This window comes from Callorhinus ursinus, unplaced genomic scaffold (assembly GCF_003265705.2).
Source record: "Callorhinus ursinus isolate GAN/ISIS: 27379988/994484 unplaced genomic scaffold, GSC_fseal_2.0 scaffold4, whole genome shotgun sequence".
NCBI lineage: Eukaryota > Metazoa > Chordata > Mammalia > Carnivora > Otariidae > Callorhinus > Callorhinus ursinus.
The window spans coordinates 49,577,880-49,593,623 of NW_027397066.1; the positions used below are offsets into that span (position 1 = coordinate 49,577,880).

The following is a 15,744-nucleotide window of genomic DNA, read 5'->3' on the forward strand; positions in this document are numbered from 1 at the left end:
GGATATGTGCATTATTGGAAACACGTGTGCTTTAGTGGCATATATTTTTGAGTCTAATTAGCTGCCTGCCTGTAATCGGGGCTATGTCAACTGTTGTCATTCTAAATGTTTCCTTTCTTTTTTTCAAACACATTTGCCTGATTGACCTTTTTTTTTTTTTCTCTGTCTCTCTATGGGGCTGCTCCAGGAGCCATGGCTAATCATCTTATAAGCAATGCTCTGCTTCGTCCGCATGGTACTAACAATCCCTATAATACATTGCTTGGGGAACCGGCGGTCTGTAACAACCCTTCTGTCAGCATGTACAACACACAAGGTGTGCTGGAGTTTATCTTAATTTTTTCAAGTGAGAGTCCCATTTTATGTAGCTTTTATGGCCACATTCTATTTTTCTTTCCTTCCACCTGCCTTTTCTTTCTTTTGGAAGCAGACACACAGACTCCTTTCGCCTTCCACCCCTCTTGGTGCTTTTATTTTCCATTTTCCTTAGGTTTTCCTTAGTAACCAATGGATTCCTTCTTTCTGATAAACAAATGCTTGATTCATCAATCTGTGTTTGTTTCTCTGTAACGTTATAAAATGTATCGTGATGTGTCAGTGCTTTTCTTGTTGTTGATTGATTTCTATATTAAATACCTATGTATTTATTTTGAGAAATGAGGTATTTGCCTAAGGTAAGTAAGATAAAGGAAGACTTGATTCAAGCATCTTAATGTTATAAGATCAAGAAAATAATCTTAACATTATTGGGCCATGAAGCACACTCTAGGCGCAAGGCATTGGTACTGGTGAAAGCACTCAGGCCAACTCCATGGAAAATTACATGGAACTAAGCCGTGGAAAAAAGAGCCATTCAGTTTGCTACTGAACTGAATAATAGCAAGTCAGGTTCTACTCTAGCTTGCCATTGCCAATGTGAGCTGGCTCAGGAACATCATGACTTTTTTTTCTACTGTGGCTGTGTGCGAAAAACAAGGCTTTGGGATATGGTTCTTCTGAATATCCTCCAGCTCTAAATGATATACAAATTTAATTGCATCTCAAACAAATAAGCATAAATCTCTTTAAAACCACTTCTACTCTAAGTGTTTGGACATGGCTTTACCTTTTCTAAGAATAAAAAAATGTACTGGAGCACAAGAAATTAAAAATATTCATATCATACAGAAGAGACCACAGGAAAGAACTATTCAAATAAAAGTTTCCTAAAAGAAAAGTCCTGGTTAGGGATCCAGTTATGTAATATTATATTTGAAAGAAAATTCACTGTAACAAAGAGGCTGAAGTGATTCTTTGAAGTTGGATGTGATAGATTAGCAGTATTTAGCTTTCCCAGGCAATTTTGAATAGAATTCCTATTAGTCTCTGTGGGAATCTTTGCGTTTTCTTTTCCTTCTCAGTCAGAGGTAAAATATTAGTGTCGCAAGTGCATAAAACTCGGTGTGAATGGCCGTTCCTTAACAGTGTGTGTGTTACAGCACTGCCATTGGGTGTCTAAAACCTTCTGAGTTTCCTAGGTGACACCTAATCAGATACATAGGATGATTTTAAATTATTTCAAAAATACTGAAGTCAGTAATACAGAAGTGACTTCAGGAATATGGTCAGACTGTTTCTCAGTAGGGTGAAGTAATTAAGGGAACTTTAGATTTATCAAGTTTCATAAGGCCTGCCTGTCTAAGAATCACAGACTTTTAGAATCAAAAGAAGGGACAGAGCTCACGGATCCTCTTCACCACATTGCTGACGTTCTGTCAGCCTGTGTCCATCCCCTCTAAGGGGACCCTTCTCACCTCAGGATTTCATACATTCAATTGTTGAAATGCTCCATTTGTTACATATATTTTTTTCCTTCCACTGAGCCAAAATTTGCCTCTGGCCAGAATGCTTTGATTTGCCCTCTAGAGTAAAGAAGAGCAAAGTATTCTTCTGCTCTCTCTGTCAATCCTTTTAAATACTTTGAAAGCAGCTCATCTGGCTCCTTTCCGTCCTCCATTTCTCTAGTAAAACAACCTGAGTGCCATCAATATGAGATAGTTTCTGGGTCCTTCTTCGTGGTGCCCTTTCTAAATTGTCTCTCCTTTGTCAGTGTCCCTATTTCATTGTGAAGTGTACCTTTCACAACACAACAAATGCAGCTTAACAGAGCAATTTAGCAGACCTTATGAACGCTTTTTTTTTCATTAAATTAAGTGACAGATAATTGTATCATTATAAACATTTTACAATGTGCTGACATATTAGTAAGTTTTCAATAATGTTAAGTGAATATTTGCATCATATCTGCAAATTAAATCTATTCTACATTATTCACTTTATGTGAAGAGTTGTTAGAAAAACTGTAAAAATGTTTTACTTATTTAATATTGTTATAAAACTAGTAAAAATTTAGATAACTTTTGTTCAGCTTTTTTGATTATTCAGATATAATTTCTAATGTCTTATGTAATGAAAAACTAACAATTATTAATCTATATGTTTTCCCTAATTCAATATCTGCCTTCTTGTCTTATTTTATTTTTACCTATATTATAAATTAGGGGACTTTTCTAAGGATGGAACACTACTATAAACACTATCAAAGTGAAATTCTCTCAACAGAAAATTTAAAATAATACCAAATAGGTATAAAGTTTTATTCCTATGAAATTTATTACTGAATATTGCTCTTAAGATCATCAATAAATTCACAAAGTATTCTTCTGAATGGATTTATTGTGTTTTTCAGTAAATTAAATAAGTTCTACTGACTTTTCTTAAAAACAAAAGTTATCTTATTCATGTTTTTCAGAGTCAGAAGTGAAATTGTTTAATTAACTGTTTTATGTTTTAAGATTTTTTTAAGATGTTAAACTATGGTAGTGCTTAAAATAATTCTTTTTACCACTGACCAAAAATAAATCTTAGTGATTGTCATATTGCTACTAATCTTATGCTTTCAGATGAATGCACTTAATATTCTTACTGGCAAGGGGGAATCTTACTTGAAATGTAGGTGACTCGGTATGTACTGGAGTGGATTATGTTGAATTACCGCTTGGTTCTGTTCTGTGGGTTCTCTAATTCAGTTGCACCAATGCCATCCAAGCAAAGAAGCATTCAGATTTAAAGTATCCATATTTGTTTGTCATGCCTTTATTTAAAATATGTCGAGATGTATTTATAGAGTTACTGAAGCATACAGAGTTAGGAATAAAGATGAGTAATATACTTTTATTATATTGGATTCAGATTCTGTCTGTGGAAATATTTACAACTTCATGCATAGTATTTCTGGACGATTATCTTCTTGTCACTACTGGAGAATTCAATTTTTGTAAGATAAATCTCGCTATAGATTAACCTGTCAACAAGACAGAAAATAGAGAGGATGTCATGATTTTACAAAATAATTTACATTTTAAAGTAATTTAATTCACCCCTCCAAATTAAAGAAAGACATGTCCTTAGGGCAGGATATAATGAGGAATACATTATAGTGGGTAAGAATATAAGATTGTATTATAAAATATATAAATAAGAGCTATATATATACATATAAATAATATATAATAAAATATATAAATATATATATTTATATTTAATCATCCTGGCTGGCACTCAAATCTTTACTCTCCTTGGTAGATGGATATTTATATATAAATATATAAATGAGAACTATATATATATATATATATATATATGTAAATATTCTGTTATGGCTTCAAAGTCTAAGGCAGATGTGAAGAGGACATAGATGGTAGTGGACAGAGGAAATCTATGAGATTTTCTTTCTGATCTCAGTTCTGCCACTGATTAGCAGGGTGGGGTTAGATAAGGCTCAGCCTATCTTGGCTGCAGTTTCTTCGTCCCTGAAAAACAGGGGTTGAACTTCAGTTATCTTCTCATGGGCTTTCCAGTTCTAAAATTCTGTCATTTAGGGAAGAAGACATAATGAGCTTACAAACAATTTCCATCTGTTACTATACTGGTTTGGCTCTTCAATTCAAATTATTTTTCTAAAGTTATTTGGAAACTTTAAAAGAACTTTCCTCTCCATTTTGAAATATTGTTGGTCTTTTCTGAGAAGCAAATCAACTGTTAATGCAAAAACCATATCTCTAAAGCAATGATTAACTTATAACCAGTTGGAATCTCCTCAAATGAGTTGGCCCAGTGAGCTTCCTGGTTTTAATTTTGTGATGATTTAACTTTCCTGTAAACAAAATCAGCAAGAGCCGTCCTTTATGACCTGATTAAAATATGAGTGTTTTTTAAAAAATAATTTTGTCAAAAACTAATGATGTAATGTATGGTGATTAACATAACATAATAATAAAAAATTAAAAAATAAATAAATAAGATAAATAAATAAAGAATAATTTTGCTAGGATTGTTTTTTAAAGGATCGACTCTAAAAATGTTTGATTGCAAATGATTGTGCAACAATCCAGAAGAAAACCTGATATTGATGGTGGTATTTTTCTTCCCCTCACATTGTCTTGATGCTGAATAATGGTTGGATTTAACCTTTTTTTTCTCCATAGTTACACAACTTTTGAATAAGAGTTCCAGAAATGACAGTTCTGATCAGTATTATTCACAAATGATAAGAAGCATTTGTATAGGTACAGTGGGACAGTGGGGGAAAGATAACCTTTTTACATGAAGAGAAAAGATACATAAAGGAAAAACCTCATGGTTATGGAAACTTACAACTGTTTTTTTTCTCTGTATTCAAGCTAAAGATTTCATTTATAATTTTACTGAAAATTTTTAAAGTTAAATAACATTCCTTAGAAGCAGGTATGTCCAAACGTATATAAACATAAAAATATGCAATATTGAAACAGAGTTGTGGGAATCGTCCTGGCTGGCACTCAAATCTTTACTCTCCTTGGTTGGTGTGATAATCTGAACTTTAAAATAAATGTGTTCTTGTTTGACATTTATAAACTGTACAAACGCTTATTAAAGACTCATTTTATTAGCATGTGTTAAGGGGGGTTTCTTATTTCCTGACTAACATTTCAGTATTTTTAATTATGATAAACCATGTAACACAGACTCATGAATTTTGGGGCAGTGGAAATTATTTCCTTTGACTCTTTTTTCTGCATATCATCAATTTGCTTTTTACTCATGTTTCTTCTACTGTCGCTGTAAGCTTACTTGTTGTTTTTTCTTTCCTTTTCTTCATGCTGTCGTTTAGAGCCCTACAGAGAGACAAGTATGGGAGTAAAGCTAAACATTGCATATCAAATGTAATTTTTTTTAGTTCACTTTTATTGCATCACATATAGATGATGTAGTTATTAAAAACAGTTCATCTCACAATTTAAAAACTAAAGAGCCTATGAATCGATTTATATAAATTTCTGTTAATAGAGATTAGACGCTTTTGTTGTCTGATTCTTTTATTGTGTCACATGATCAACATAGTTGTTAAGTCTCATGTAATGTTTGTGTGAGTTAAATTGTTTTTAAATCAAGCATTTATTTTTGCTAAGTAATGCATAAATTTTTAATTTTTATTAGTACATTCCGTCATACAAATGTATGTCACATGCAACATACCCACTTTATTTTACTATGGCTGTTTCCAACCTGTACCTAATGCATTGACAACAGAAGTAATACACACGTTTCAATGCATCAGTCACTCAACCATAACCATCCAGCATACCATACCATTGCGGCCTCCACAGCAGCAATCACCCATTACATATGGCCCTTTAAAGAGCATTTACTTTTATTTTTCTTAACATTGTGGATTTGTCTACAAGATATCTTATAACATGAAAATAAATCGCTTCACTCTATGTCTGTGATGGCTGCTTTTTAATGAATCCTTTATGCGTTCCTCTTTTTGGAAACTGTTACTTGAGTACAGAGTATGCATCAGAAGTCCATATAAAAATTGATACATTTGGGAGACTTTACTTAAACCAGCAATGAATGAGTTCAGTTTTGGATAAACATAACTGCATCACAGATATAGAATGAATGCTATATTTTCACAAGTTAGCAATGTATTGAGAAGTTTAATAGAATTCCTCAATTAATTGTTCTGTAAAGAAATATCCTTTCTTATTTACGAGTATTGGTTAAATGTTTGTGTTTTCTTTCGTGGTTGCATTTGAACTGATTTTGGAACTATTATTATAGATTCTTGGATTTCTGTTTATTCAAGAGAATGCAAAAACCTTGAAGAAGCATGTGGTTAAATTTTATTTCACTGCAACTATTTCTTCCCAGAAAAAAATGTTTAATCTCCTTTAAACTCAAAGTTTAATATATGCACACAAAGTTATCACTCATTATGGCATGGAATCTTTAATACTGACACTATGTTTTTAGGAATCAGATCCCTGTGTCTTTACACATTCTCTTGTATTATTACCTACTGACCCTAAACAATCACTAATGGGTTTATATGTAGAAAAAAAAATTAGAAAGTAAATCCAAATATTTTTGTTTTGAAAGTTCCTGTGTGCAAATTATTTTGATGTGCCATTTACTTGACTAAGCATTATTTCATGACTACATCATTCTGACAAATTTAACATAATCCTTTTGTGATTTTTGTGTGTAGGAATTAATTTGAATCTTACAAAATTCTATATCAAATTCTTAGAAAGTGCTTGATTCTTTTACTTTTGACCAGCATATTCAAAGCACCACACATAAATTATGTTAATATTATACCTATTTTAATGTTGACATGTAAAATTAAAGGTAATGAATTATTGAATTGACTTTGATGTGTATAAATTGAAAGCTACGAATGATTACACCAAAATTTTGTGTTATTTTTTTCCAAGTTATAGACAAATATGCTTCAGATAATATCAGGCAATGCTTGTGTGGAAATTGCAAATTCATAGGTTTTTAAAAATTATTATTTTAAAGATTTATTTTAGATACTTTTCCATTTATAGGGTTTCTATCAATTGCCCAAGTGTATATATAGATATGTACATATAGACTTACTAGTATTTTTTGTTTATTTCCAAACATCTGATACTTAATTAAACATGCTAGCAATTTATACATACTTCATGGTTGGATGTTTTTGCTTTTGTGTTTGTGTGTGCGTTCTCTGGCCAATTGGATGTAAATGTCATAGTGTTCTGTAATCTTTTTCAGAGGGGCTTCTGAACAATGCCAGGGATACAAGTGTCATGGATACTCTACCACTGAATGGTAACCATGGCAATAGTTACAGCATTGCCAGTGGTGAATACCTGAGCAACTGTGTGCAAATTATAGACCGTGGCTATAACCACAACGAGACCGCCCTAGAGAAAAAGATTCTGAAGGAACTCACTTCCAACTATATCCCGTCTTACCTTAACAACCATGAGCGCTCCAGTGAACAGAACAGGAATCTGATGAACAAGCTGGTGAATAACCTCGGCAGCGGGAGTGAAGATGATGCCATTGTCCTGGATGATGCCACCTCCTTTAACCATGAGGAGAGTTTGGGCCTGGAACTCATTCATGAGGAATCTGATGCTCCTTTGCTTCCCCCAAGAGTCTACTCCGCAGAGAACCACCAGCCACACCATTACACCAGAAGGCGGCTCCCCCAAGACCACAGTGAGAGCTTTTTCCCTTTGCTAACCAACGAGCACACAGAAGATCTCCAGTCACCCCATAGGGACTCTCTGTACACCAGCATGCCGGCCCTGGCTGGTGTGCCTGCCACAGAGAGCGTTACCACCAGCACCCAGACCGAACCCCCACCGGCCAAATGTGGTGATGCCGAAGATGTTTACTACAAAAGCATGCCAAACCTAGGCTCCAGAAACCACGTCCATCAGCTGCACACCTACTACCAGCTAGGGCGCGGTAGCAGTGATGGATTTATAGTTCCTCCAAACAAAGATGGGACCCCTCCAGAGGGCAGTTCAAAAGGACCAGCTCATTTGGTCACTAGTCTATAGAAGATGACACAGAAATTTAAGCCAACAGAACTGCTAACACCTGGTTGACTGTTCTGAGTTGATATAAGCAGTGGTGATAATGTGTGTACTCCTAAATCTTTATGCTGTTCTTGAGAGACAAACACAAACTTTCAGACTTTTTTTTTTTTAACTGGGATTTTTAGGTCAGCCCAGGGGAGAAAGATAACTGCTGAAATTCCCCTGTGCCCTCTCCTTTCCTGTCTTTCCCCCTCAGATGGAGACTTCATTATGTTAATGAACGAGATACGAAGAAAATGGCACTCATTGTGGCCTTGTTGAATTCTGTTGTGTTTGTTCTAACATCTCTGATGCTCTGTTACTATGATAACAAGGACCTGATTTTTAAAAGGCCAGAATGGTTGTTTGAAATGAGTAACAGTGCTGCATCTAGATTGGAGTGCTGCACAAACATAAAAACAAAGCAAAACTGCATCACATAGCGGTTTTTAGTCACTCACAACCTGAATTCACCGCAGCAGGAATAGCTGTGGAATACAAGATAAAACAACAGAATAATGAAATGGAGGGGAATTCTAGAATTATATGCTAAATGCATATTTTATGATTTGCTGTATTAACTGATGATAAAACTAATGGCAGAAAAAAATTGAACAATTTCTATGTAATGTACAGATACTAGCATTGCACATATAGTCAGCTTTCTGTTCCTCCAGAATTTGAGTCCTGTTAATGTAGTGGAAAAAAAGAGATATTTTCTTTTTCTTTCGTGCTGGTCTTGCAAGTTTGTCTACCAGTAAGAGAGCAAAGTTTCCTTCCTTTCTTCTTTCTTTTCTTTCTTCCTTCATTTTCTTTTCCTTTTTTCTCTCTTTTCCTTTTTTCTTTCTTTCTGCTTTTTCTTTCTTTCTGCTGTTTTTCTTTCTTTCTTTCTTTTTCTCTTTCTTTCTTTCTTTCTTTTTCTCTTTCTTTCTTTCTTTCTTTCTTTCTTTTTCTTTCTTTCTTTCTTTCTTTCTTTCTTTCTTTCTTTCTTTCTTTCTTTCTTTCTTTCTTCTTTTTTTATTGCTTTTTTTTCTTTAAAATTTCACCTGGCAAAAAATAAATAAATAAATAAATGAAACTATCACTTTATAAGAATCATTTTCTAGTAATACAAACAAATTATTTTTTACAAAAAAAAATAAAATAAATAAAATTAGACTTTCTTCCCTCACTATATATCTTTATTCAGTCAGAGTATTTCCAAGAGCATTTTTGCAAATTAGAGCAGGACGAACTTTTATGTTTACAGTGCACATCTGTTGTAATGCAAAGCATATTTGGCAAGCAGTTCATCACCAAGACAGTAGCTATGATTCTAGAAGTCAAGAGGTGTCAATAGAACTAGTGGGGCTTCTGCATGTGAAAAAAAAACAAATGGTATCCCATAGGCGTTAAAGTGCTGAATGCTCAGTCTGATCCCCAAGTGGGCACCTGCACTACCAATTTTTAAAGGAAATTCACTCCCTTGTAGTAAGAATTGAAAGGTAAAGTTATTTTGAAGTGATTTTTTTTTAAACTCTTCCGTTTATTAACAGGAAAATTTATTTATTTGACAGGATTTTAAGTAATGTAGGAATACAAGAGGTAAATTAGCAGCACATATAATTTTTTTTTAAATTTATGATCCATTTTGTATGGTCTCAAAGTTGGATGACCTCATTACTAATATTTGTTGTAAAAGTGAAACTTGTTTGCCAAACAATAAACAACTGATTGAGATTTAGAAGATACTGTTTTGATGTATGTACTATATGATTAATTACTCTTTTCATTTTTCTCATCTTTCCTTCTGTTTTCATTATATATACTTTGCTAATCCTCTATGGCCCAAATGAGCCAGGCAAAAGAAATCAAATCTGCCTAGATGGATAACCTAAGCACAAAATTACACCATTTTTGCAGACAAAGTAAACCAGAGAAATGGGATAGGCATGTGTATGTTGGATGAAATAAGATATATAACTTACTTTTAAGCAGGTTAATATGTTACTATGTGCTTATTTTATAAACCAGCTGGAGTCACTATGCCTCCTATAAAAGCCAGCTTCAATCAGAGATTTAAGCATGGAATTGGAGGAGGGTGTGGGTCATGTCTTTTCCTTCCTTGTAAGTCCCATTTCGATGTTAGAAATTTAAAGTCACTCAATTGGCTAAAAAAATGCCAGAATAATGGCAAAGTGAATATCCATTTTATAAAGATAATATATTTTTATGCTAATTTTTCTTGTCCCATATATGGAAAAAAGTCCTTTCAAAGAAACTTTCTACATCTCCAGTTACTGAAGAACCTTTACCAGCAGTGTCTAAGCATGGAGTCCCTTCTAGAGCAAAGCCAGAATGAATTTGCCAAATTATAATTTCTCTTGTATGTAATATTTTGGTGATTTCTTTTTTTTCTTCCCCCTCCAAATCTAAATACCATCAATCTATAAATTAATTTCTTAAATTAAGATAAAGAGTAGTTTACAGAATAGCCAGTAATCTATATATAGTTTTAAAATATATGACAAAAAAAATTCTGGGCTGGACCAGAGTACATCATAACCTTAATATCACCTTAGAATATCTTACTTATCATTCCTTTTTGGTCACTTAACTGAAGTATTTTTTAAGTCTCCAGATTTTTTTTTTAAGTTGCAGGAGAAACACAAGCTTTAATGGTAATTAGGTTTTCTCATACCACCCTATGACAATATTAACACCTGACAGGTGGTTATCCTATCTGTTACATAGAATACAGTTGGTAATGAAAGAACCCTTTTTAGACAAGTTTAAGGTAACTTCAGAAACACAGATGTTGGTCTGTGGATAATGAGCACTTATGCTTGTTTTACCAATTCAACAGAAATCCATATGAAAGCAGCTCTCTCAGTAAGAAGCAAGTTTCACAGAACAATGGGGGAAACTACCTCAACTCAGCTTGCTGATGCTGCCAATTCTGATTTTCAGATATTGCTACCTCCCCACCCGTTATCTTTTATGTTTCATTATGTGGAAATTTGAAACAGGTAGCCTCCCCAGCTTTACATAGACCAAGCTGAAGAAAATCACTTGAATACATAAATTGGTGCAGAAGGCCATTTCGTACTGTCAGTTACTACCAAGCTCTTGCATCAAGATGAAAGGATGAGATTTTTGAATTTGAATACATCATAATTGATGTGCTTTCAGAAAGATTTAAGATCCCAAAGACTTTTACAGAAAGAGATTGTTTCCCCAAGTTTTATGTGACTATAATAAAACAAAACAGTAAAGAAATTAATTATGTATACACTTCAATAGAAATTTGTGTATATCAACCATGTATTCATTTAGTCCATTTTACACTAGCAAGGGTTGAATTCCTGAACTTGACTTTTTTCCCCACGTATTCCCTTGTGTAGCTATTGGTAAATTAATAATTTTAAATTTTTTTTTGTTTTTTTACCATCTTAGGTTGAATATGTTTTATTACCCTGTGCCATACATGACCTACTTATCTGCATATTTCTGATGTGTTTGTCTGATTTTCTATAAAGTAAATTTTCACCAAAATACTGTACATACATAGCACATTATTTGGATAGCTGCAAGTAAAAGTTATGCCAATGAAACAAACCAATTATTATTTCCTAGTAAAATAATATTTTCATAATATTTTACTCGAACTTTTTTTCGTTTTGAGGTCTATTTCCCATGCTATTTTACCAGGATACTAGCTAACAGACCTCATGTTTAGCTGAATCACAGACTGTTTGATTGTTATACAGCCCATGTTCCTAACTGATAATATTTATGGAGAAATCTAAATTTTGTGAAGGAGAAATAGATTTGACTTCCTTTAAGCTTTTTGAGTATCCCTCTGGTTCCACTCTATTAAAGTTAAAAATACTATAGTTGAGTAATAAATTGCTATGCTAAAATAATCATAATGACAAAAAAGAATTTGCATGAGAACAATCATGTTGAAATGAAAATAATCAGGAAACTGTATTAATCAAATGCAGATAATGGAAATATGTCAAGCAAATTGTCAAAGAAATTCACAGAGACTCTAAATTAAAAGTGTAGTTTATGGCCTATATTTTTTAAATCCCCATTAACCTAAAAATCTCAACATATTAATAAAAGATCTTTAAAATTTAGTTTTTTAAATTTTTTTAAATATTAACTTAGTTGGTATGATGAAACATTTCATGGTAATGGAGATAAACATATAAGACAATTAGTAATATTTATAGACTTAATTTTGGGCAATATCTTCAGCTTTTCCCCCCACACACACATGTTCAAATCAATTGACTGGCTTGTTTACTTTAAAAAATGACATTAAAGACTTTAAAGATTGACATTATAGAGACCAAAACGGAAAGGAAAAATAGTTTCTGGGTTGTCTAAAGATCAACTCCAAACTGATCAATAATCATCGCCCATTAGTGAAAGAATAATTTGTTTTTAGAAATTTTCACTAGTACTGTACCAAGGTGCTACCGCTTGAGATGTTTTTGGAAAAAACAAAACAAAACACTATAGAACTACTGTGTCAGTTCAGACTTAGAGAGAGAGAGAAACAAACTGAAACCCTAATTTGATTTTGAGCAATTCTAAAAATATTGACAAGAATGTCTTTTCTTCTCTAACAAAAGTATGTGAGATAAAAGAACAATATGTACAATATTCCTAGTATACTATAGTACCAAGGTATTAAGATTTAATTAGTTCATGTTTAGTAATTCATGATTATAACTCACCACATAAATAATTACTATGCATTTCTAAAAATAAATATATCTTATGTTAGATTTCTGCACATTAATAAATTAGGAACATGGAAGCATAAGAATGAAGCAGCAACTTTACAAAAATAGCTTATGGAAGCTTTTTGTGCAAATGAATTCTATGTGGAAAGCTTCTTTGAGATCATAAAATAGATTTGATGAATCCCAACCATAAATTCCGTTTTGTAATCGGTAAATACATCCTTTTTAAGCCATCTGAAAAATATTGATAAATATCTAAATTTTCATTTCTAATTAAAAAGTGTTGGTAGCTGCTTCTTTCCTGCTTAGGCCATCAGAGGAATCGCTCCTATTTGCTAATTAACCTGATTACTTCTACTTCCCCTTTGCTTTAAAAGTGAGATCAATCTTTAACTTTCACCTATATACACACTTACATACTTTAATTCCTTTTATTTACAGCTTGCAGAGGAAATAACTGTAATTTTTTTAATGAAACAGGTAGTTATTACGGTTTTGCATATTTTCATTTTCAATAAAGTTATTGCTATACCCTCTTCCAAGAAAATTAAAAGCCAACATGTCTTTAACATCCAGGACCTTTAAATTATTGAAATGCCTTCATTTCAACTATGTTTTGATGTTTCTTTCTCTCAGAAGTATGTCACACAAAATTTTTCTAATTTAAGTCCCATTAGAGTATTTCAAAGGTAAATGCAAACTATGATTTTTAAGAATGCATGGTAAAAGAGAACTTTGATTTATATGAGGAAGTCAAGGAAAAAAAGACTCTTTTGGGATAACCAGGTCTTTTCAATCACAGTATGAACAGGAAAAGGGCAGAACCAAGTTGGCAGACTTATGGTGAGGTAGCAGGACCTAAATTAGAGTTACAAAAAAAAAAAAAAAATTCCAGGAAAAAATAATGAAATCATTCAGAGTGGTAAAAATCTTAAACAGTGTACCAAATGCTATTGATGTATTAAAGCAAAAATTGAAGTATACCATACTATAATTTTATCCTGCTGATTCCACAGGCAACTCTAAACACTTTTCACACTCTTTAAATATTCCTTGTCTAGCCACACCTTGTCTCAAGGAAACATGAATATTTTATAGATATTTCTTAAGTATTTTTGCCTCAATTCACTTTCACTCTCTAATCTGCTTACTCTATTGTATGCCAACACCGTTAATGCTACTAGTAGCTTTGTACCTTTTAGAGCTTTATTATGAATCTTTCTAATGAACATTAAATTAATATTAAATTGGAATTATGTACATTGTGCAAGATAATTCATAACCAAGCAATATTCATATTACAGGATAATTTATTGTATCTATGAATATTACATTGAAACTGAACAAATAATTACACAGCTGAAAATATTACTCTCAAGTCCTCTCTCTCTTCAATTATTATAGTCAATTTGTAAAATTCTGCAGACAATTGTATGACATTTTATCAAAGTACTCCATAATCCAAATGTGTCTAAAAGTATTCCCAATGCTTCTTTCATTCTAGAATGCTAAAGGAAAGAGCTTGAAAGAAGAGGAAAGGAAAGCTAACTTCTAAGGATCTAATTTAGATTAACATTGCCATTCAGAATGACTAATTTTAAAATGAGAATGTTCCACTCTGTGATCTAAGGTTATTAAAGATTTATAGTTAGTCCAATATTGGAGAATTTTAAATTTTAAAAGAGTTAAGTCTTTCTCAATGACCCAAGACTGAAGAATTTCACACTATATTGGCAAGGAAATGTGTTTAAGTTCTTTACGTAATGTAGCTTTTTAAAGGTTAAAAATTCCCTGATTCTTCTGAAGATAAAACTGGTAAAATGATCCTAGCTTCAAAAGGAAATGGCTTGGTTGACTTCAAAAAATGTTCAGCAAAACTCATGAATGTCATCAACTCTTTAACGGTCCGTAGAAGTCTTTGGGGATGGAACTCAGGATACAGTGACTAGAACACAGTGTCTTCTTGGGCTGACCACTGCCTAGTCTTCTAGAGCATTTTCAATGCCTTGAACTTCCGGCTGTCACAATGTCTTATGTTTTGAATACCATCATGAATCAAGAAAGATGAGGAAAAAAAACACTTAAGTTGGTTTCCCTGCCTCATTTCAGTATAAAGATTTCCTTTACCATCCTAAGTAATAAAAGATGATGTCTTGAAACAGCTGTAGACAATCAGAATGTGTTCATTTATAAACAAGTCTTCTTTGTATATTCCCACACTAATCTTTGCCTATGAATTACAAAATAATAACAGAGTCAGCTTGATTTCCTTTCATTTGGCTTCTGTGAATGCATTGGAAGTAGAAGGATAATCTGGGAAGTTTTTCCATACTGTTTTCCCACTTGCCAAGCATTAAATCTAATTCAAGATATATGTTTTCTAAAAATGATAGTTTATCTTTTAAAATAACTAAGTTATTTCTCATTGATAGGAAAAATTTCTCTTTCTAGGAAAAAGAAAATAGCTATCGCAGGCTCTGGTCTCTTACCATTCTCATATATTTACACGTGGAATTAATCTTATCATATACACCTTCCAGATTTCTAGCATTTGGATTTTTTCCCTTGTACAACCTTTCCAACCTTTTTTTTTTTCTTAAATGCTCTGTACAATCACATGTAAAATCATGAGCTACAAACCTCAATAAAAAATATCAGTAAACAATAAGTGATGTAGTCACTTTTATTATATGGGAGTGCCAAAACTTCAGTTTTGGGACAGTTTTTCGAACTACAGGGTAATTGAAACATAGACTCCTAGTAGATTTCCTTGGTATCCCCATGCCCTCCCCCCACCCTTTCTTCACACCTTAAAAGTAAAATGCGAGGGCTTTTTATTTTTTAATGTCTTCAGAGAACTGCTGCCATCCAAGGTAACCATAAGGTGATTTGCTCTTTCCAGAACGATAGGAAGTTAAAATAGGAACTTACCGTTTGCCCTTAAAGTCTGCCAATACTGAGATATAATCAAATGTCACCTAATCTTATTTCTCCCCGTCTTGAACTGGGGGACTTGTGGAGGTAAGGACAGTCAGTCACTGATGGACTTCTGGTGCGAA

At 32.9% G+C, this 15,744-nt stretch overlaps 1 protein-coding gene across 6 annotated transcripts in view; it reads left to right on the top strand.

Annotated features, from left to right (window-relative positions):
- ADGRL3 (adhesion G protein-coupled receptor L3) overlaps positions 1–15,344 on the top strand; it is a 790,703-nt gene extending 775,359 nt beyond the window's left edge. For 5 of the 6 annotated variants that reach the window (XM_073891741.1, XM_073891740.1, XM_073891744.1 and 2 more), the window contains one exon: positions 7,129–15,344. In XM_073891741.1, the coding sequence (XP_073747842.1) occupies positions 7,129–7,928 (800 nt within the window). In that variant the 3' untranslated portion in view covers positions 7,929–15,344. Of the gene's footprint in view, positions 1–5,191; positions 5,244–7,128 lie in introns of all 6 variants that reach the window. The other variant, XM_073891745.1, reaches the window with a different exon arrangement.
- The last annotated feature ends 400 nt before the right edge of the window (positions 15,345–15,744 follow it).